At 32.7% G+C, this 25172-nt stretch overlaps 1 protein-coding gene across 6 annotated transcripts in view; it reads right to left on the reverse strand.

Annotated features, from left to right (window-relative positions):
* The window catches only part of LOC145245905 (sperm flagellar protein 2-like), a 259599-nt gene that overhangs the window by 162867 nt on the left and 71560 nt on the right, over window positions 1–25172 (reverse strand). For 5 of the 6 annotated variants that reach the window (XM_080107644.1, XM_080107645.1, XM_080107641.1 and 2 more), the window contains exons 5-11: window positions 24986–25076; window positions 22637–22713; window positions 20194–20332; window positions 16301–16489; window positions 13153–13340; window positions 8660–8849; window positions 3521–3628 (exon numbers count right to left, since the gene is read on the reverse strand). In XM_080107644.1, coding sequence (XP_079963770.1) covers window positions 3521–3628; window positions 8660–8849; window positions 13153–13340; window positions 16301–16489; window positions 20194–20332; window positions 22637–22713; window positions 24986–25076 — 982 coding nt within the window. Of the gene's footprint in view, window positions 1–3520; window positions 3629–8659; window positions 8850–13152; window positions 13341–16300; window positions 16490–20193; window positions 20333–22636; window positions 22714–24985; window positions 25077–25172 lie in introns of those variants that run through there. The other variant, XM_080107646.1, reaches the window with a different exon arrangement.

The following is a 25172-nucleotide window of genomic DNA, read 5'->3' on the forward strand; positions in this document are numbered from 1 at the left end:
TGTTTCAATGTCCAGTTCGACAATTTCAAGCATTATATCGTTTGAAAATTTTCAAAAACCAGCATTTCTTCAGACTTTATAAACACTGTTGGCAATGTAGCGTTTTTTGAATAGAAAGAAAAAAGAGTGGGGGGATCCCTAACGGGAAAAAACATGCGAGAAACATTTACCTTGGTTGTGGTTACGGAAAAGCCCATTTAAATATTAATGTATTGCCTAATTTTCCTAAATTCCTTTATTTCCCGATGATTGATTTTTTGTAAAAAGAATTTTTTTTAAATTTGGTATCTATATTTATATTATGTTCTTTTTACAAAAAATCAATCATCGGGAAATAAAGGAATTTAGGAACCCAACAAATGGGATGTATTTTTTTTTTTAATTTTCTTTTTTAAATGGCTTAGAGCTCCCCGTAGAAACTTCACATAACTCTGTTCTTAAATAAGGATACGAAAATTAGGCGATACATTAATATTTAAATGGGCTTTTCCGTAACCACAACCAAGGTAAATGTTTCTCGCATGTTTTCCCCCGTTAGGGATCCTCACCCCCTCTTTTTTCTTTCTATTCAAAAAATGCTACATTGTCAAAAGTGTTTATAAAGTCTGAAGAAATGCTGGTTTTTGAAAATTTTCAAACGATATAAATTGAATTTGTCGAACTGAACATTGAAACAATTGTAACATAAAATGAAATACACTTTTCGTTTCCATCAACACCTTGTCTTGAAGTCTTGATTTTGCACACACAGTATATTAATGCTCAATTATGAAATGTGATAATTTTGTAGCTTAATCCTTAAGTCAACCTTTTTTGGCTTAAAACCTATTAATATATGAACATTTACTGAATGGGATTGGAAGAAGTCAAATCTGAATTAACAAAAAATTGTATATGTTATGTTTGATCTCATCCTCGTCGCCAACTGTTATGTTTGCAAGTTGAACCAAATAAGGCAATACAAATGAAGACTCAACAAACAAAGGTAGATCAATAAGAAGTGTATTAGGAAAAGTATATTTACAGTATATTTACATAATGGTTGTCAGGTAAGAGAGTCTTGGCTGGAGGACATATCTGCTCTCGGCTCGGCTTTTGGTGGTTTCTGGTTAACACACACTCAGACTAACCGAGTCTTGCTATTTATGTGTAATATTATCCACATATGTAAATGAGTGGGTGCCACCACAACAGTATATTGCATTGAACAAATACCATAATACTTACTTTGCTACACCTTATTACAACAAAGGACCATACAAGATTTCAACAAGATAGTCCAGTAGTTTCCGAGAAAAAGTGGAACTTAAATACTAATCCCTATTAATCCTTCCTATTAATCCATAGCTGTGCATCAAATGGATACCATAATACTTAGTTCACTGCATCTTATCATAACAATGGTTAATAAAAAATTTCAGTCAGATCGGCTCAATAGTTTCCAAGAAACAGACAAAGAGAAATATAATCTATACTATTAATAAAATTCTAAATGTTTATTTATTTATGTGTGTGTGTGTATATATATATAAACCAATAAAACTTTCGAATGGATGCACCGAATTGAAAAATTCTTTTTTTCCCTGAAAAGTGTGGGCCCCTAGATTGTCCTTATCTATATATGGTTCGTAATGAACAATGCTGAGTTACACAAAAAGCCTGAAATAAGGGTTTTTGGGCCGTTTCATTTTTGTCGGAAAAGTTACCTGCCAATGTCAACAGAATTTAGCGCTGTCTGTGTATACTCCAAGTCGCGGTAATATCTTTCAACATATGGACAAGACTTGTGGCGCAATGAATAACGCGTCTGACTACAGATCAGAAGATTCCAGGTTCGAATCCTGGCCAGTTCGTAATAATTTTAACCATCATTTTATACAACGTTTACTCATTATCCTTACTCTTAGTTATTTTTGTTTTTTAGAGTGATTTTGTTTTGTGCATATTGGAATTTCCCATACTTAGAGTTCACAAGGTAAGCATTGATGGTAAGACGATGTTGAGTGCACTTGATGTGGAGTGCACTTGATGTTGAGTGTACTTGATGTTGCGTGCACTTGATGTTGAGTGTACTTGATGTTGAGTGCACGTGATGTTGAGTGTACTTGATGTTGAGTGTACTTGATGTTGTGTGTACTTGATGTTGAATGTACTTGATGTTGAGTGTACTTCATGTTGAGTGTACTTGACGTTGAGTACACTTGATGTTGAGTGTACTTGATGTTGAGTGTACTTGATGTTGAGTACACTTGATGTTGTGTGTACTTGATGTTGAGTACACTTGATGTTGAATGTACTTGATGTTGAGTGTACTTGATGTTGAATGTACTTGATGTTGAGTGTACTTGATGTTGAGTGTACTTGATGTTAAATATACTTGATGTTGTGTGTACTTGATATTGAGTACACTTGATGTTGAGTGTACTTGATGTTGAGTGTACTTGATATGTAGTGTACTTGATGTTGAATGTACTTGATGTTGTGTGTACTTGTTGAATGCACTTGATGTTGAGTGTACTTGATATCGAGTGCACTTGATGTTGAATGTACTTGATGTTGAATGTACTTGATGTTGTGTGTACTTGATGTTGAATGCACTTGATGTTTAATGTACTTGATGCTGACTATACTTGATATTGAGTGCACTTGATGTTGAGTGTACTTGATGTTGTGTGTACTTGATGTTGAATGTACTTGATGTTGAATGCACTTGATATTGAGTACACTTGATGTTGAATGTACTTGATGTTGAGTGTACTTGATGTTGAATGTACTTGATGTTTAATGTACTTGATGTTGTGTGTACTTGATGTTGAGTGCACTTGATGTTGAATGTACTTGATGCTGAGTGTACTTGATGTTGAGTGTACTTGAAGTTGAGTGTACTTGATGTTGAGTGTACTTCATGCTGAGTGTACTTGATGTTGAGTGTACTTGATGTTGAGTGTACTTGATGTTGAGTGTACTTGATGTTGATTTTACTTGATGTTGAGTACACTTGATGTTTAGTGTACTTGATGTTGAATGTACTTGAAGTTGAGTGTACTTGATGTTGAGTGCACTTGATGTTGAGTGTACTTGATGTTGAGTGTACTTGATGTTGAGTGTACTTGCTGTTGAGTGCACTTGATGTTGAGTGTACTTGATGTTGAGTGTACTTGATGCTGAATGTACTTGATGTTGAGTGTACTTGATGTTGAGTGCACTTGATGTTGAATGTACTTGATGTTGAATGTACTTGATGTTGAGTGTACTTGATGTTGAATGTACTTGATGTTGAGTGTACTTGATGTTGAGTGCACTTGATGTTGAATGTATTTGATGTTGAGTGTACTTGATTTTGACTGCACTTGATGTTGAGTGCACTTGATGTTTAGTGTACTTGATTTCGTGTTTTATTCGGTGTTGTGTGTGCCGAAGTGGCACAGCCGCTAATATAGTATAATAAAATTAAACAGGCGAATTTGAATAATGTTTTAATATAAACGAGTACAATGAACAATCGAGAGCAAAAACTCACTGTTGGAGGATTCAGGATCGACAAGAGACGCGCAATAATGTGACCAATGACGGCATTATCTTTAGATTTGATGGCATCTTCTGGCAGCATCCATTCATATAACATATCCTTTAAAAACAAAGACAAGATATCATCAATGGATAATGATTAAACATAATACAGCATAACACATTAAAGACATCCGTCGAAATGGTCCGGTTTCAAATGCGATCCGGACGTGTAATTAAAATTTGTTTTTAACTTAAAAATCTGAAGAACGAATAAAAACATCAATATTTATAGATTTTTAAAAAAATATATCGCATGAATAATATTTAAAATGATTAGATTAAATTCCTTAAAAAATTGTTTTAAATTATACATATATATATATATATATATATATATATATATATATATATTAGTATATGTGTTTTATTCTCTGTAGAGAATAAACAAATTTTCGTTTTTTAATAATATGTATAACTGTTACGTGATGTGTTAATACAGGCGAACCAGTCCACCAAGGATAAAATGGGATTGGAAGAAGTCAAATCTGAGGTAACAAAAAGTTGTATATCGTGAAAACGGAAGTGGAGAAAGAAGAAAAAGAAAGTGACGTCAACTCAGATGATAAAAAATACATGAAATAAAATACGATATCATTCAAGTGGTTGAATATATTTCTGAGTTTACATTTTCGTATCTCCTTGCAAGACACATATTTTTTATTTATTTATTTATTTATTTTTGATTCTATTCACCCAAGCAAGGTATATTTTCACTTAGACGCAAGGGGCTACTATGATTACGGCTACATTTATAGGGAGCATTCTAAGTGCATTTGTACGGCAAGATATTTGTTCACATTATATTTGAATTGCTATATTCGGAGAAATAGGAAACAAGAAGGGAATTCCAAAGGTAAACGGTCTGTGGAAAGAAACGAGAGAAAGAAAGTAGAAAGTTTTCCGGTATCCGGGGACCTCGGCACAAAGATGCAACATTCTGGCGATGGGACAGAAACTAGAACTTGTCAGACAGTTCGGGACCTATTAGGTTGGAGAAACTTTTTTGTATCATGTCCAAGAGGGAGAACTAGTAGTTGATGCATCAGGATAGATAGAGCAACAATACTCTATGTATGGGCAAACTGTGACTTTATAGCGATACTACCAGGGAAATAATATATATTGAATAATATTTAAAATGATTAGATTAAATACCTTTAAAAAAAACTGTTTAAATGATATATTTTTTATTTTTTAGTGTAAGTGTTTGATTCTCTGTAGAAAATAAACAATTTTATCTTTTTACCAATATTTGTAGATTGGCATTCAAATTGTTGAGTGATTTTATGTAAAGAATAAACAAACCTTTTACAAATATTTATAAATTATACTAGAAGGGGCGCTGGCATTGCCCGGTCATAAAATACGCTTAAATATGATATTTTAATTTATGCAGATTTCATATTCATTATTATAGAGTCAATTTTGCATATTATATTATACTCAATATATATCATGATTTCAAAAGTTAATATATATATATATATATATATAATTTGAGTGCCATCAGCTAGAATCGAAACCGAAATCAAAACATAACAAAACATAGTTTCATGATTGAAAGTATGTCTACAAGTTAAGCAAAGACTAAAGTATATTTGTACTCAATATGGTTGGACTGTAGAAAGGAGTATTAATTTTATTAAATACAAGTTGGTTTCTATGACAACAATGCTTTTATTGATAGACAAGATGCAAGCAAGGGCGGTCGGACAGTTTTATAATCTAATATATAAAAGTCTTTATGCCTGTCTGTCTGTCTCCATATTTTCAATCTCTATCTCTCCGAAACTAAAAGTCACAGAGCGGCGCTAGGGGCCTCAAATGATTGGATTTTTTATGGGTCGTTCTTTTATGGGTCTTTACCCGGTTAAAATAGTTTTCAAGGGGTCAAAATTGAAAAAAATGGTGATACATTTTGTACATTCATCTTAGTTTATTTTTAATCAGTTCATATGCATGTCCCAATGTGTACAGTGGTAACGTCACAAGCTTTGAATGCTACAGTTTTGCTTTCGGTTTTGATTCTAGATTATGGCACCCAAATATTTTTTTTTCATTTTTGAAATCACGAATCTATAATGACATATACGAAATCTGAACAAATTAAAATATCACATTTAAGCGTATTTTACGACTGGCTGGGCACCCCTGCCTCCGCCGTTAATATATAGATATGTAAATACCTAAAATATAATATAATATATATGCTGTTAAAGAGTTATGTTTTTGGAGTTGGTTGACAGAAAAGGAAATAAGCAGAGTACACATTACTAAAGCAGTAACTTTTCTGATGTCAATACCAGAGTTCAAATCTCACATAAAAGCCTAAAGGAGTTTTTAAACTGGATATATGTTTTAAATTTAAACAAATTAACATAATAACCTACGAAAATTATCAAAATATTTTTTTTATACTTAGTGACCTTCTTTTGCTTAATCCACAAAAGAGTATCCAGTATTAGTTCAAAGCGAATTATATGAAACATTAGCAAATATAAATAAATTCTTACTATTTCTGTTGTTTCCAGAAACCAAAAATCAAGATAAAAAGTTAATTGATGCACAGTACCGTGCAGAGGGATGAGGGTATCATATTCAAAATATGAGGTGCATTAAATAAGTTTCCAGACTTCTTTTGTACGGGCATTTAAAATTGTTGTAGACTTTTGAAAATTCAGTATGTTATTGCTATACATCTTATGAGATGACTGACACATTTTTACGATTTCAAGTTCAAATGAACAGCTACAGCAAGAACACCCTACTAAAGCCTAATTATCACAGCTGGTGAATTTCAAAAATGAAATCTAGATTTTAGAAGAACGATATGCAATAAAATTCTGTTTTAAACTTGGAAAAAATGCCACAGAAACGTATGGGATGCTTCAGACTGCTTTTGGACCATCTTGTATGAGTCGAGCATCAGTTTTTGAGTGGCATAATAGATTCAAGGAAGGTGGGTAGTCTGTTAGGGATAATGAGAGGTGCAGATGGGGTAAGGAAATCAGAACACCAGAGTTGATTGGCCAAATAAAGAATTTCATGGATAAGGACCTTCGGGTGTATATAGACACAATAAGTGCACAGTTTGATGTCAATGTGGGAACTGTACACACAATTATTTACGAGGAACTGAAAATACAAAAGATTTGCGCAAAATTTATCTCAAGGGTGCAGTCCACAATTCCATCCTAGTCACAAATTATTTGACCACAATGGGCATCAAGACAGTTATTCACTCTCCCTATAGTCCAGACCTTAATCCCTGTGACTTTTGATTATTCCCTAAGCTCAAGGAAAATTTTAGAGGCTATCGTTATGAGACAACTGAGGAGATGAAAGAGGCTGTGATCAGGGTCATTGACACGCTCACACATGAGGACTTCCATGGGGGTCTTCCAGAAACTGTTGGAATGGTACAAGTGCATTGCAGCCGGAGGAGATTACTTCGAAGGGGACGAGAGTTTCATGTGTGTACTATCAATAAAAGTACCCATACGAAAAAAGTCTGGAAACTTATTGACGGCACCTCGTATTTCCGTTTATCATAATATTTTTTAAGTGCAGTCAAATCTTAGTATTAGGCCACCTGTCAGGACTGGGCAAAAGTGGCATAGTAACGAGGGTTTGTAAAAACAGCTTTATTTTCTCAACTAAAAACATCTGTGGGCTAAATATGAAAAGTGAATGAAAAAAAATGAAGAAACTTGAATCCGAAAACACAACATACACAATAATGACAGAGTAGTGAGATTATGGGATGGCATAGTAAATTCATTTTGTATTGAGTTTTGTTGGGACCGAGCAAAAATGGTATAATAGCGAGAGTCGTATAGTAGCAAGGTAACACAATAGCGAGATTTGACTGTACTAGGATTTATACTTGAATCTTTGGACCATACAATGGAGGAATTGGCTGTAGGTATCATCAGACCGCTACACACCGCTGGGTGCACAAATGGAAAACTAACTAAAACCAAAAAAAAAAAAGACTACAAGTTTAATGGCCCAATATTGCAAAGCTGATTTCTTTCTTCACACAAATTCCACAACATGATTGACCCACTGGCGTAGCTAGGGGAGGGGGGCCGCCCCGGGCGGCACACCTGAGGGGGCGGCATTTTGAGAGGGTAAAAATAGAAAGTAGAAAAAATAAATAAAAATAAACAAAAGTTAACAAAAAATATGAAATTTTATACCAAAAAGGTTGTAAAAAATCGGAATTTTGAGGGGTATCGGAATCAGAAAAAAATGTGTCCCTATTTTCTGAGCGTCAGGGGGGATGGTGGCATGGGGGCGGCATTTTGAGATGGTAAAAGGGGAAAATCGAAAAAAATGCTAACAAATTCATACTTAAAGGGGAACTTTCATATAAATTTTTATCGAATAGGTGCGAAAAGAAAGTTGGATATTTGGGTGTATATACACCGACATCAAAGAGGAAATAACATTAGATGCGAAAGTTTGAATTCATTAATTTTATTACTGTCCAATTCATGAGGCTAAGACTTTGAAAGTATCAAACGTTTGTTTTTGTAGCATACTTTTTATAACTCCTTGTAAACTTTACAGTTGCTAGCTGGGGGATTGGACAAAATCACCCCGGGCAACCCTCACCATCTACTTAAAACAAAAGGAAAACAGAAAAAGGAAAAATCTCAAATGAATAAAAAATATTAAAAATCAGTTTTCATATTTTAATTTTAATTTAATTGAATTTAGGAAAATTAGATACCGTAGAACTAATTTTCGCAAGGTATGAAAATTAAGCAACTACAGAATAAATGTTAACTTAATAATAATGGACCAGTTTTCCTACCTAGCAAAAAATGGACGAATTTTCCACGGACGAATTATCCATGGGCGAATTTTCCACGGACGAATTTTCCATGCACCCAAATGCCGGGGGGGGGGGGCAAATTTTACTACCGCCCCGGGCGGCAAAAGGTCTAGCTACGCCACTGGATTGACCGATTCCGGATGAGCATTCAAATCAAAGAAAATTGTCAAAACAAATTTTCTTCATTTTATGACACAGTTTCTTCCCGAATTTTTTTGTCTTTTTGGTTCTGTTCTGGATTCCTACCTTGTACTCTTTGAAGTCTTCTTCATCCATCAACTGCAATGTTGCTTCATTTATCACGTGATCAGGTTCGGGAAGATCTTCTCCTTCTCCTCCTCCTCCTCCCGCTGTTTCAATCGGTGCTTCATATAAAGGTTGCCCGCTAATGAACAGGGTTTTCCATTCACGCATTAATTTCTGTTTTATTAAACTCCTGAATAAAAATTTTATGTAAAAAGAAATAACATTTGAAAATCAAAATTGATTTCCTGGCATTGGTTCCTAATATTGCTACTTTGCAATATAATAAATTTGCTATCACTTTAAACAATTATGTTTTAGTTCATAAATTCCCTCCTCTCTCTATTACACACACACACACACACACACACACACACACACACACACACACACACACACACACACACACACATAATAACACACATATAATATGGATTAAAAAACAGCTATATTCCAAATGCCAAGATTTTATTCATTTTAACATTTATTTCTTTCAACGTATAACAATTCCCAAATTTTTTACTGCAACAGAAGCAATTCTGTGGTATGTTATGGAAGCCAATAAATATGGCTTTAATTTTTTTTCAGCTTTATGTGATCATGCACAATTCTTTTTTCTTTTCAAAGTAACACAATTGCAATTTTTTGGATGAGTCAATACGGAAAAAAATTGATTGATTCTGCATTCTATCATATATATATATATATATATATATATATATATATATATATATATATATATATATATATATATATATATATATATATATATTCTTATTTTTGATTTTTCTGGATATCTTTTCAATTTGCACTTTCTATTGGATGCACCGATAGAAAGCGCTTGAAAAGAATATGGCTGAACAACAACTTCTGGGCGCCATTATATACAACATGCCAGCTGAAATAAAAAAGACCGCTCGGCGAATTGAAAAGATATCCAGAAAAATCGGAAAAAAGAATATATATATATATATATATATATATATATATATATATATACTCCTTTCTTATATATATATTATATATATATATATATAATATATATATAATATATGTATATATATTATATATATATTATATATATATATATATTATATATATATATATATATATATTATATATATATATATATTATATATATATATTATATATATATATATATATATATATATATATATATATATATATATATATATATATATATATATATATATATATATATATACTCCTTTCTTATAAAGCGGATTGTAAAATGTAAATTCATGCATTTAGCTTGACGAATTTCATCAGGTATGGGGAAAAAAAGATTCTGTGTTACTCACTTGCCATAAGTACATTTTTTTATAGTACTACCAGGTTCTATTCATGTACTTATTATTACTGATATATATATATATATATATATATATATATATATATATATATATATATATATATATCTATATATATATATATATATATTTTTTTTTTATATATATAGTAAGTTATAAAATATATATGGTGATTAGGCTACACTGAATATTCCACGTTTGACTCTTCAGGCTTATGCGCATAAGCCTGAAGAGTCCTAGATGGATGAAACGCCGAATATTCAGTGTAGCTTAATCGCCATATATATTTTATAACTTACTAACTAGCTTTACCTACGTATTGATCACTTTTGAAGTAAATACTTAAAGTTTACACATAAATTTATACTTTCGTATATTAATTTTATGTGAGTAAATTAAGTAGTTATATATATATATATATATGATGATTGCAACGTCTTGTCAGACGAGTGCCACTCCCTCAGACATTTAAAATCCAGGAGCCCAAATGCCTGAGGAAGTATCTATACAAATATGATGTTACAGAGTCTTAGCTTTGTACGACAGCTAAGTCTCTCTCTCGGTTCAAAATATTGAGATCCAGCAACAAGCAAGAGCAAGATAGCCAGCAACAAATTAAACTGCAGACCAGCTTAATGCGGGTAATGGTCTTCCGCTTTATGGTTTTTTAAATCAAAGATTTGCTTCTCCTAGAAAGGTTGCCTTCACCACGGCTTACGGGAACCCTCTCCACCCCAATACACATATACACACACACAAATATACACGGTGCTAGTTGGCCGTTGACCCAGAAAAAAAATTCATTCGCCCTTTAGAAGGTCTTGTTTTTAATCCTTCAGGGAGACTAGCCGCCCTCCTCACCAAACAAGTCTGGTGGGGAAACCAGTTTAGTCGCCGGTGACCCGACCATGAGGCAGGTAGTACTGGGTTACATGGTACCAGTAGCACATGACATGACCTGACATAAAATATTCAACTGAAAATGCGTATATATGTATATATATATGTATATATATATATATATATATATATATATATATATACATATATACACATTTTCAGTTGAATTAAAAAGTCATTCAGTTTAGCTCTTATGCACAGATCGTCATATAATGATAAGACTACTCTAACTGACGTTAAAAACATTTAATGAAATAAATGTTTAAAAAATTTCAACATCATTTCTCGCGGTTAACGGTAGCCGAATGGATATGGTCCTTGCTAATGAAGCCAGAAATGGCTTCTGTCGCTGTGTTCGAATCTATCGACTGATGTTAATTGTGACACCCTGCACTGAAGATTTCTGAAAGGATGAAACACTAGTGTCTGTAGGTATTTAATTATTATAGTAAGTATATTATAAATATTAAAATTTAATTATTATAGTAAGTATATAGTAAAGTATATAGTAAGTATATCATAAATATTAACGAATTAATATTTATAAAGTAATCTCAACCAAATGTAAAAGCTCGATAAAACCAAGTAGGAGATGGAGCTTATAATAAGAGCAAATAGTTAATAAAACATGTTAAAAACACTTTGAAAAAGAGTTAAAAACATATTTAATCTGAAAAGGAAACACTTGATAAGTGGATAGTCCTTAATCCGCGGAGTTTTGAAGAAATACTTCTGTTCTCATCAAAGGGTAGGAATTAGCAAAATGCGGGATCGGATTTTGCATACAAAAGTATTTGATGAAACTGCAAGTAAGTCAAAGATCTTACTTGATAACAAAAAGTGAAGCAGAGAGAATAGAGTGAATAAAAAGGTGATTTCACATGAATGGATAGTCAGGTGGAAAGTAAGGTATCCAGTGACGGTAAACTCCAAAAAAGTAAGTCCAAGAAAGTTAATTTAATTTTCCATTCGCACAAGTAAAATCCAAGGAAATCGCATAATTGGAAGATGGTCCAAAATAATTCAAAAGGCCGAAATCCGTGGAATAATTCACAAATATGTACAAGAAAAAGGGGAAAAAATTCCAATAATAATAAAAGAAAAATAAGATATGCTTTAAACACGGCTGCCCAGAACAAAATGTAATTTAAAAATCAATAAAGAAGAAGAGAGAGAGAAAAAAAAAGATTAAATGGTGATAGAATTAAATATAAATTAGAAAAGCAAATGTCAAAATGACCCATCTTGGATCATTTTGGTAAATTTAATTGTAATTTATATATATATATATATATATATATATATATATATATATATATATATATATTCATTTTCAGTATTTCAACAGAGCTCAATACGTGAGTTAAATTTTTAGTCTGATGATTCCCTGTGAGGATGAAATGTGGAAGGCTCTGCATAGCTTCATTGCAATAAATATTTTTTCATAACTTACTAGATAGACAGATAACATATAAAATTACGTTGTGAGATTTTAAAAGTATAGATCGATATTTGCTTTTGTGTAACCAATCTTTGGTTTTTGTTGTATTTGATTGAAAAAAAAAAAAAAAGGGACTTTGTTTTCATTTCTTTACAAAAACAATCATTCCATACGGCTTGTACAGCTTATTTAGATGACATACTAAATTTCTCTCGCAGCAAAGATGAACATCTCGAACACCTAATTAAGCAGTTGATAAAACATGAGTTAAAGATGAAATTGCCAAAGAGCCACTTCATGAGAAGAGAAAGCAAATTAGTTAGGGTTTTTCATAACAAGGGCATTAGACCTGATACTGAAAAAGAATATAGTAATTCGATCATATAATATACGGCATAATCATGTTGACACATCGGTTCTCATCAGATCACCGAAGTTGAGCAATGGTGAACCTGGTCAGTACTAAAATGGGTGACTGTTTGGGAATTACAGGTGCTATATGTGCTCTCCGCTTATCTCGGTATTGTTTCCAATCAGTCTTGGGTCTGTCCTTGCCACTGGACCCAAGCAGTACAAATTCAGGAGAGGTATGGTTGGGATTGCGCAATCCTTGCCTCACAATTATGTGCACAGCTACCCTTATAGGGGTTTCCATTATCTCGTGAGATTGAATGGAGGTGTTGCAATTCAGTCAATACCTGGACTCAAAATGGTTAGAAGGTTAAAAGTCAGGCATTTAATAAGAGCTATTAAATAATATCGTTTAGCCACTTGAATCCCTCCCCCCCTCTCCACACAAAAAAAATCTAAGAATTCTGACGTACTCATTTGATGTTGCTCTTTCATCACAAATTTTACATGCAAAATCAGTAATTTGTAGAACAATCGCAGAACACATTTCATAGTGTTTTTGATATTTCTTAGCTTTCCGCTCAGCTTTGATCCTTTCGTGAAGTGCAATGTCTTTCTGGATTTGGTCTTTGTATTGTTCCTTGGCAAATTGAAGAAGTTCCTAAAAAATATAAGATTTTTGTAATCCATTAACAAAATAATTATCTTAAGTTGCTTTTGTTGTCACACAACATTATGATTTTATATCGGCCATATTTAAATACCAAGAAAGGAAAATCTCAACATACGTTTCTCTGGCCTAATCTACTATTTATAAAACATGCATCAAAGAGCTATAAAGGGCCACAGTTCATTAACAGTTTTAGGTTTCTTAACATCATACTCCTTCACTCAGGCAACATAACTGATATTGATACTAGCTAGTGACACAGTAGCAAATTATAGAAAAGTATGTGCCCATCAAGGGAGGAAATAGCAAACTTCACGGTTCAACAAATCCGAAATAGTCATCGTATATTCCCTACCTACAAAACTGTATTTACTAGGTAATAGGATTCTTAATTTCCGAGAAGAGAGACACATAACATCATTCACTCGATTAGATTCATTTGTAATTTCGTTGTCTTTTTATGACATATAAACGCTTTTGCATGCTGATACTGTTGGGAATGAGATCAACCCACAATGACCCTCCGGCTATTGGTAAAACTCTCAACCCATAAAACGGTAACTACTAGATAACAGGTTTCTCCATTTTTTTGGAAACGGAAAAATAAAATATAAGCTACCTATTAAGATTCAGTTCTAATTTCGTCTATTCTATGAGATATCAAATCTTTTGCATGCTAAAACCGTTTGGGAATGAGATTAAGTTACAATTGTCCTTCAGCTATGCGTAAAATAACAACTTGTGTTTAATTAATCATTTACAATACGTGTTGTGTTTTGATATGAAGTAATACAGAACATGTAGTTCAATAATAACAAATTGCACAAACCATTTTATTTGATCTTCACAATTACTGCGAATTTCTTTGTTTCAAATCGCAAACAATAAAATTTAGAAAAAAAATATGTATTGAAAAATTGCTAATTAATATGATAAACCATTTTATTGCTTTAGGGCGTAGAGACATTCTTGCAATAGGAAGATGATCCAAAAAGGAAATAAGTATCGCAGAGAAAAGAAAATTATCCAATTGCGAATACCAAATGTAATTGTCCCAAGCTAAATTGGCAGCGTCAATCCACGCAGAGAAGCTTTAAATTGTAAAGAATTCCGAGTAAAGAATGGTAATATTTATAAAGTCAGGATCAGCAGAGCGTAGTTCCTTTCTCATGTCAATAGAAAAAGCTATGACTAAAAAATTCAACAGGTTCAATATACAACGATTCTGATACCTGATTGATTCATTCTTAGCAACCATGTCTATAAATATAATCGTTTAAATCTTTTTGATCATACTGAAGAAAATTATGTCCAACAATATTGTCTGAATTTCGTTTTAACAATGATTTTTTTTCTTTTTTTCTTTTTTACAAAGGAGTCATCACTTATTAAGGTCCGGAGGCCACTCGAGGATAAGGATTAATGAGTGTACAGTAGTCAATGGGAAAATGTTGTAGTAATCGTTAGTAGTGGAAATTTGGTAAATTGGATTACTTAAGGGAATGGCTCATCAAGAACTTGTTTACATTGGACTCGAAGATGCCCATATTGTAGTCAGTTGGAAAGCAGGAAAACGGAACAAACTTCGAGAGGCGTGCAGTTCTAAGAAATAAGCATTGTTCATAGAATCTACATTTAGGTTTAGGTGCAGATAAAGAGTGGGGGAAATTATTGATAGTGGTTTCAACTAGACGAGTGTTTTTTGTGAAAGTCAAGTCAGGGGGGGGGGACACCATAGATTGGCGCTCAGATGAGCACCTGCCATGGCTGTCCTTAGTGTAAGGATATTAGGTTGGTTCATATCAGGCTGGAATTCATTAAGAAGTTGTCGATCTGAGCATTCGGTAATTTTTTGTCTGTTCATATAGTTGGATGAGGAGCACGACAGTTGCACTGAAATCCTAAATACGATGTAACAAGATGAATTAGCAGAAAAAAAAGGTCAAGTCAAACATGGCAGAATTTAATAGAGATGGATTTGAGAAAACGAGAAATAAATATCTGCTCAAAGATAAATTTGGAATTCAATTTCTAGAAATCGTCCAATACATGCCAGCATGTAAAACAGACGTTAAATCAACAACAACGACGATGATGATAATGATGATGATTATGATGATGATGTAAGTATGACCATAATAAAGGCGGAAATTTTGATCCCCATAACAAATAATAACAGTAAAAACTTGTAAAATAAAATTGATTTTTGCAGTATTCTCAAGAGTAAATATTCTAAAAACAATCTCATATTTGTTTTTTACTCTCTTTAAAACCGATGAATTTTCAAAAAATTCCTCAAAAAGCTAAAAACGGTAAAATTGGAACCGCATGTTATTTCTACATATTTTGACGTGAACAATGAAAACAGCGCGATTTTTTTTTAAATTCTTTCGTTAATTTTTTTTTACAGACTTATTTAAAAAAAAAAAAAAAAAAAAAAAAAAGGTGTCGAGCCAAACATTCGGTAATTTTATGTCTGCTGATTTGTTTGAATGAGAAGAAGCACATTGTACTGAAATCCTAAATACTGTGTAACAGCCGACCATCCCCTCTGCCATCTGCAACTCAACCCCTCCCCTCTCTAACAAGATGAATAAGCAGAAAAAGGTAAAGGAAAACATGGCAGGATTTAATAGAGATGGGCTTGAGAAAAAGAGAAATAAATATCTGCTCAAAGAAGATAAATTTGGAATTCATTTTCTAGAAGTCGTCCAATACATGCCAGCATGTAAGACAGACGTTAAATCAACGACGACGACGACGACGACGATGATGATGATGATGATGATGATGATGATGATGATGATGGATGATGGATAAATCTGTAAAACGCTGAATGTGTGTGTGTGAATATTTCCTAATACTAATTTTTGAAGCTAAAAAACTTACCAAAGAAAGAAAGAAAGAAAGAAAGAAAGAGGGGAGGGTGGATTAAAAAGGCAAAATCTTACAGCTTCACGGTTCATGGCATTCAGAAAGTCTTTTTCCCTTTGTCTTTCGTACTGTTTCTCACGTATAATTTTGTTGTTCAAAATCACATTCTTCTGCAGCCGCGTTTGTAAAAGCTGAACCACAATTTTCCGCTCTTGCTGCGTTTGACGCAAACCTCTTTTCGTTAAAACTTCGTCTCGATGGGCAAGCTGAAAAAGATGAAATGATTTTAAGAAAACAAACAAAACGTACTCAAGCCTGGACACTTGTGATTATAGACGTTTAAACAGAAATAAGATATTAAAATGTTTTGGCAAATAAAGTGCCTAAACTAATAACCGTGTCGGACATATATCCCTTTCCTTTTCACATAATTTTTAAGTTCAGACGCTAACCTGTCAACTAAAAGTGAAAAAATATTGAGAGAGGGGGGAATAAGATTTGAAAACTAAAAAAATGGCATGTTTGAAATAAGATAGACACTTCTGTGAACTTAAAGGAAAGAATACGGAGAGAAGATAGGATTAAGAAGTAAAAATGGTTTTGATTGAAATAAGAAAGACAGTTTATCTTACATAAAAATTTCCCCATAAGAAAGCACAATCAAAATTACATATAATTCCTTATAATGACATCATGTAAAACAAGAAATATACTAATTAGCTTTGATAAAATAATTACGAGAAAGTAAGCAGCTGTACACATACCTGAACACTAGTAGGTATAGATTTTGAAATTGTCGTGTCATGGTCATTGTTGTGGCATTCACCCGGCACTTTCCAACAAGTTCATCAGATCTCGAGCACTAACTTTTTTTTTTTTACACAGTGGTCACCACTTATCAAGGCCCGGAAGCCACTCAGGGATAAGGGTTATTGCAAGTACATTACGTTAGTGTGGAGATTTGATGAAGTGTTTACTTAAGGGGGCGGTTCATTAAGAATTTGTTAACGTTGGACTTGAAGACATCCAAGTTGTAGTCAGGTGGGAAGCAGGCAGACGGAACAGAGTTCCACAGGCGTGCAGTTCTAAGAAAGAAGCTACAGTGATCCAAGGCTGCTTCCATAATCATTGCAAACCATTTGCAGTTCCAGCGACGGATCCAGTAAAAGTGAGGACCTAAAACCAGTTCAGCATTCTGATTAACTGAGCCAGGTTTTGAGTTGAACACTGCAACGTTTCTTCCAGCTGGTGGTAGTGCTGGGTCAATAACTTCAGATTCCTGCCATGTATACATACAATGGTCGTTCCAAAATATGGCCTCCCATTTTTAACTAAAAAGCTAACTCATTTAAGAGCTACAAAGACGGCAATTGTACCATTAAAATGAGTGACCTTCATCTGTGAAGTCATCGATCCAGCACAATCTGGGTATCATCGAAGGACGTGGCTAAACCAACGAAGACATTTACTATATGTTTCCTTGATTTTATTCATGTAACTAATAATTGCCTCTAGTGACTCCAGATGTAATCAAAGGAAAAATTTAATACTGCCTCAAAAAATTCCTCAAAAAATGTAACCGTTATTGAAACTTATTTGAATGTTTTAACTATTACCATATCGATTTTCATATCAATTTTTACAAAATCCTCCATGTAGCTTAATTGTCAGAAATACATTTTCATAACTTACTACCTAGCTCTACTCATATATTGAAGGCTGCTCAAGTAAATACTGAAAATCGACACATGTGGATGTATGGAAAAAAAAAATAAATAAATAAATAAACTAACACACAGGAGCAACAAGTGCGGGCCAGACAAACTGCTGCAAAGGCAAAATATGAAACACTACATGGAACCAAGAACACTGAAGCTGCAAATCTGCAAGTTCTCTAACCACAACCCCATCCCAAGCATCCCACTGCCACATCACTGCCCCCCCCCTCTAAAAAAAAAAAGAGTGAAACCAAATAACCAAGTAAAATCAAGGAGGAAGAAAATACCGAGAAACTGACCAGGTCTCTGCCGGATAAGTGCGAAGAGAACTGAGACCTTGGGGAGGCTTATTGCCATTCAAATTCCAGTGAAGACCAACAGCCACTGCCAACGAGAAATCAATGGTAAGCAGCTGGTGCGATAATGCAAATTTACTTGCAAATGTTATCGAAAGAGGTGGAGAGTACTGGAAACCTGGGGAGACTTGTTGTCACTCAGCTTCCAGGGAACACCACAGGCTGTTGTCAAGGAGAGATCTTTGATGACCAGTGTGAAAGCTTCTTGTGAGCCAATAATAATAATAATAATAATAATAATAATAATAATAACAATAACAATAATAATAACAATAACAATAATAATAATAATAATAATAATAATAATAACAACAATAATAATAATAGTAATAATAATAATAATAACAATAATAATAAGATTAATAATAATAATAACAATAATAATAATAATAATAATAATAATAATAATAATAACAATAATAATAATAATAATAATAACAATAATAATAATAATAATAATAACAATAATAATAATAATAATAATAATAATAACAATAATAATAATAATAACAATATTAATAATAATAATAATAATAATAACAATAATAATAATAATAACAATAATAATAATAATAACAATAATAATAATAATAATAACAATAATAACAATAATAATAATAATAATAATAATACTAATAATAACAATAATAATAATAATAATAATAATAATAACAATAATAATAATAATAATAATAACAATAATAATAATAATAATAACAATAATAATAATAATAATAATAATAACAATAATAATAATAATAATAATAATAATAACAATAATAATAATAATAATAATAACAATAATGATAATAATAATAATAATAATAATAATAATAACAATAATAATAATAATAATAATAATAACAATAATAATAATAATAATAATAACAATAATAATAATAATAATAATAATAATAATAATAACAATAATAATAATAATAATAATAATAATAATAATAATAATAATAACTAGCAGGAATGAGAAATATATTGTATCAACAAATATGTTTTGATAAAGCTGATAATTTTCTGGATGAGTTTATTAACATTTCTCTGAAACTGATCCAAATGAGATAAATTAATAAGTACTAATAAATACCCATAAAGAAATATTGTGCTACATAGTTCAATATAAATAATAAAATCGAATTGTAAGAGACAATCTTTAATTTACTCCTTCAGTCCAGCATCTCTTGTCACACAATTTTCTTTTTCTGCATCCATATTTCTTTTGGAATGTTCATCCCTCTTTTACGTAGCGTTTCACTGACTTCTTTCTTCGGTGAAAAACTGCAGCACATCAAAATTACTACAAATTCCTTCTCACATCATTACAACAATGGTCATATATTACTATTCGAAAACGAGACTATACCAAAGGAAGATCACTCTCACATTCTTGTCCAGGGTTATTCTATTGGCCTTTATAAAGCCAAATTTTGCAAATTTGGACATTTTTGAAGCAGTTTGGCATGATAATGTTGTTTTCACACAACACTACTGACTAAAGATCTAGAAGAGAATTTCATTGAGAAATCTTGCCCCATCCTGCATATTCTCCTGACCTAACTCCCTCAGATTATCACTTATTTCAAGGATTACAAAACCATTTAGAGATTTCAAAACTATTTAGATGGTCTTAGGTTAACATCACAAGGTCAGGTTGAACATTAGTTAGATTCATATTTCACATAAAAACCTACAGAATTTTACAGGCGAAGCATTTATAAGCTCGTTGGCAGATGGAATCAAGTTATAGAAAGCAAAGGTCGTTATTGTTATGAATAAAGATTTAAAAATCGCATCGTTTTTATTTTTAAGGTGAAATTTTAAATCTGCACAATATTTTGCAAATGTCAGTTTCAAAAAGAAGATTTTGAAAATAAAATAATTTACCCACTGAGAGTCCTGTGCTCTTTGCTGATCCACAATAAACTTCCGTTTCCTTTTCTCTCTCTCTGCGCGTGCGCATTTGTTTTCCTTGAACCTTTTATGTAATTCATTGATGTATCCATCATTTGCCTGCATAAAATTACTTAAAAAAAATAAATAAATAAATAAATGAAACATTTGTATTATTGGCTCAAAAAGGAATCATTGGTTTAAAAAAAATCGTAACATGGAAAAGCACAGAATTAAAAGTAACATGAAATTGTTGGATAATCCAGATCCCTGGGGAGTGACGTCAAACAAAAAGTCAGTCCCAAGTCTGGATGCAAAGTCCGGGAGAACGGCAAACAAAAGTCGGTCACAAGTCTGTATGCAATGCCTGGAAGATGACTTCAAAGGAGGGTTATATTCTAGGATGCAAAATCCCTGGTCAGTAAGTGACCACATTTTTTTAAACAATACAGGTTGGAATGTTGACGTCATCTGGGCCAAATAAAAAGAGACACAAAGAGACGGAGTCGAGACTGTGACACAAGAGGGTGCTAACAATACATTCTTCTCCACCATCACCATTAACAACCCCGTCATGCACGCCATTAGACTTGTCAAACTCTCATTCAAAAACAGAAAGGTTATATTTACAAATAAACAAAATATGTTTATAACGAGTTGTGTGTGTTTTTATTATCACCAACGAGTGTATAAATCGAAAAATGACAAAGATTGTTTTTTTAGAAATTAAATAGACTTTAAAAAATGCCTCATTTTATAAAAATGAAGATTTCTGAATTAAATGTTTGGAATGTAGTTTTTTTTTCATAACCTTCTAGGTTGTAGTACTGATAACCTTGAGTGGAAAAGTTTAAAATCTATCCTAAACAAAAGGTTTCTTTTTAAAGATTTTCAAGTGGTTTTAAATTTTTGACCAGGAGTGTGTGGGGGGGGGGTAGGTAGGTAGGTAGGTAGATAGACAGATAGATAGACAGACAGACAAATAGTTAGATAGATAGATAGATAGATAGATAGACAGACAGACAAATATATATAGAGATATAGATAGATAGATAGATAGATAGATAGGTGTAAATGAGCAAGAAGAAATAAATGGATGCATGCATACATAAATACATACATACATACATAAATACATACATACATACATACATGATGATGATGATTGCAACGTCTTGTCAGACGAGTGCCTCTCTCTTAGACACTTAAAGTCCATGCGCCCAAAAATGACTTCCATCGCCACAGGACAATTTTAATAGACAAATGCCTGAGGGAGTATCTGTACACAGATGATGTTACAGAGTCTTAGCTTTGTACGACAGCTAAGTCTCTCTCTCTCGATTCAAAATGTTGAGATACAGCAACAAAGAAGAGCAAGATAGCCAGCAACAAGTTAAACTGCAGACCAGCTTAATGCAGGTACTGGTCTCCCGCTTTCTGATTTTGTAAATCAGAGATTTGCTTCTCCTAGAAAGGTTGCCTTCACCGAGGCTTACGGGAGCCCTCTCCACCCCAACACACACATACATACACACAAACACACACAGTGCTAGTTGGCCGTTGGCCCCGAAAAAGGGTTCATTCGCCCTTGGGAAGGTCTTGTTTTTAATCCTTCAGGGAGACTAGCCACCCTCCTCATCAAACAAGTCTGGTGGGGGAACCAGCTTAGTCGAAGTTTAGTCATGAGGCAGGTAGTACTGGGTTACATGGTACCAGTAGCATATAACATGACCTGACATACATACATACATACATACATACATACATACATACATGGGAATGAATAAAGATGCATAAATATGTATGAATCAGTTAGAAAACAGGAAACATAAAAATTATTAGGTTAGTGCAAAAGTTTTTGCGGATTTAAAATTTCATCTTGGAAATGAAAAACTATGTTTTTGAAAATCTTTATTCATAACAATGACGATATTTTCTTTCTATAATTTGATTTTGTCTGTCAACGAGCTTATAAATGCCTTTCTTTTAAAGTTTTTTAGGTTCTGATGTGAAATATGAATCTAACTTATGTTCAAATGCCTCTCATGATGTTTATCTAAGGCCATCTAAATGGTTTTGTAATCCTTGAAGTAAGTGATGATCTGAAGGAGTAAGGTCAGAAGAATATGCAGGATGGGGGCAAGATTTCCAAACCAAATTCTCTCCTAGATCTTAAGTCAATAGTGTTGTGTGAAGGCGATCATTTTTGGGATCAATATTACAGAAAAATATGAATGATGCTTTAATAATCTGAACGTTATAAATTAATAATGGTGATATGTTTAAATAATAACAATAGGCATAAAATGGTCTAAAGAGCCACTTCTACAATGGCAAACACTTTTGCACCAGCCTGATTGTTAATAAGTGATATAAATACATAAGTAGACAAAGATCAATCAATTCATTGATACACGAAATCGGTTTCATATCTTACCTAGTCTGAGTCTGCAGACCGCCTTTTATTTTAGTTTTCAGTTTGTGGTCGAATCTTTCAATATCTTTTAAAACTTCCTAAGCAAAAGAAAAATGTCACTTTTAAATAAAAGTCTAACAATATCAAATGAAAAAGATACACAGTAACAGTACGAGTTATCGCCCTTCACCTATAATTAAGTGTGACTGAGTGATGGCCCATGTCTCGACCAACGCTTTTCGTTTGGTGTTTTTTCATTAATATTCATGATTTGTTTTTTTTTTAGATTTATTTTGTTAGTTAAAATAGTTTGATCTTTTAATTTGTGACAAACAGGATCGGAGGAGATTAAAATACTTATGTTAATTTCCAAAATGGGAATCATTTGCCATTAAACTTTAACCTAAATCAAATTTCTGCAGATGAAGTATCTTTCCTTTCTTAGTGATAATATTAAATTTTTAATTTATTTAAAAGTAATACTTCTCTCAACTCCCTTAAGGGGAGGAGGGCACTTAGAGATTCAGGATCATTTCCATTGTCTCCCATGGAAAAATTTATATATACATGTGCTTTTAAATTTTTATGTAGAATTTCTAAGCATTCTTTCTATAGGAAACACACACGCGCGCGCACGCACGCGCACACACACACACACACACACACACACACACACACACACACACACACACACACACACACACACACACACACACACACACACACACACACACACACACACACACACACACACACACACACACACACACACACACACACACTGCAATTTTATTTATATCTCTCCTTGGGCAGAGCACTGTCTTATAATGATTGAACCCACTGCTTAATAATACGAAGCTTTCTGTTTGTTTATAAATAAACAAGCAAAGCGAGCACTGTAAAAGCAGTGAGCAAATGGCAATATAAATGAGTATTTGATAAGATCATTTACGGACACCAATCTTATGGGTCAGAAGTTAGAACTGTCGATTATCAACTAGATGATTGTAGGTTCAATCCCTGGCTAGGGATGGATACTAGTATAGCCGCACTGATGAGCTGTGGTACAGCGAAAAAGTCTGTATGTGAATTATATTATATTATTAATATAAACAAATTTACATGGTCGCAACACTAGACATGCTAATGTTTCGGACAAATGGACGGTTAAAACCAGAAGTCCTGACTGGTTGCTTCTGTGGAAAGCAACAATCTATTAAGTCACCTACTATTATACAAATAATCTTTACATTATAAAAATCGGTTGATAAGTTTAACCTTTTCAGACTCAATTTATCAATTACAAAAAAAAAAAATGAGTGTAAATTCTTGTCTACTACAATATATCAAATTATTAGGTTGGTGCAAAAATAATGTTTTTTACCGTTCAACTTCAAGTAAAAAAAAAACGGCATTATTTTTGCACCAACCTAATATTTTCACTAGACAAGTTGACAAAAACAACTTGCATACGAAATGTAAGACTTTTGACCGATAACTTATTTACATAATTGACTTTAAAATAATCATTTGGAATTGTTATTATATAGAAAAAAGATGCAATCAAGTTACTTGTTGGAGGGAAGAGGATGAATGAAGTGCAAATGGAATTTCATGATAATTGTATAATAAGAAACAGTAACTATAATTAGGAATGTAAATGGCATGTTCTATGAAACCTATAGTTCCTGTGGGGTGGCAGATGTTTTGATAAACAGTATTTGTCTGTTATAGGTGACAAGCGAAAAAGCAAAAGAGAAAATAAGTTAGCTAATTAAAGGTCATGAAGGAGGACAGATACAAAAACAGCTATAGATGCATTTTGTCACTTTAGTAGGGAGGTGGAAATGTTGAAGTGAATTAGCAGTGGAAGCTGATTGCTTGATATGCTATATTCCAGTTCTGTCAGGTTCATTGGATCATATTCATAGCAGGATGGGGTGGGGGATTTGGTAATCTTCAAGTGGTCCCTTCCATGAGTTCTTGCTATGAGGTTGAGGGAAACGAACATCAACAAACAGAATTAAGTGAGTCAAAATATCGTAGCTTAATGATTCGTATGCATTTTGGTTTGATTTTTTATCTTTCTGGGAATTTGGAGAATTTGAATTTAAAAAATAAACATTTCTAAAGAACTATGGTATTTATGTTTTTAGATTGGAAATATAGGCATGATGTCTTGGAGAAAACAACCCCAGAAACTGACCCCAACAACAACAACAAGAGATCTGTCTATGATGACACGGTTACTGAAACCGAAGAAGAAAATGATTTGTTATAAAAGTGTGTTTTCTTTCTTTTTTTTTTTATCACCAGTAAAAATGATTTAATTATTAGAATTGAAAAACATTCAAATTTATTTGACTTTACTTGTGCTTCCTGCTGTTTCCTTTCTTGGCGGTGTGCCACCAAAGCTTGTATGGTTCGATTGGGGAGAGGCTTGACATTTACTTTGGAGGACCTGAAATTATAAATAAAAAAAGGGAGAAAATTTGCTTCAGATATTGTAATACCAATAATTTGATTGATATTGGCACTCATGATACATTTAAAGTTA

This window comes from Euprymna scolopes, chromosome 23, assembly GCF_053919585.1.
Source record: "Euprymna scolopes isolate OS-2025 chromosome 23, ASM5391958v1, whole genome shotgun sequence".
In the NCBI taxonomy this organism is placed as follows: Eukaryota; Metazoa; Mollusca; class Cephalopoda; order Sepiida; family Sepiolidae; genus Euprymna; species Euprymna scolopes.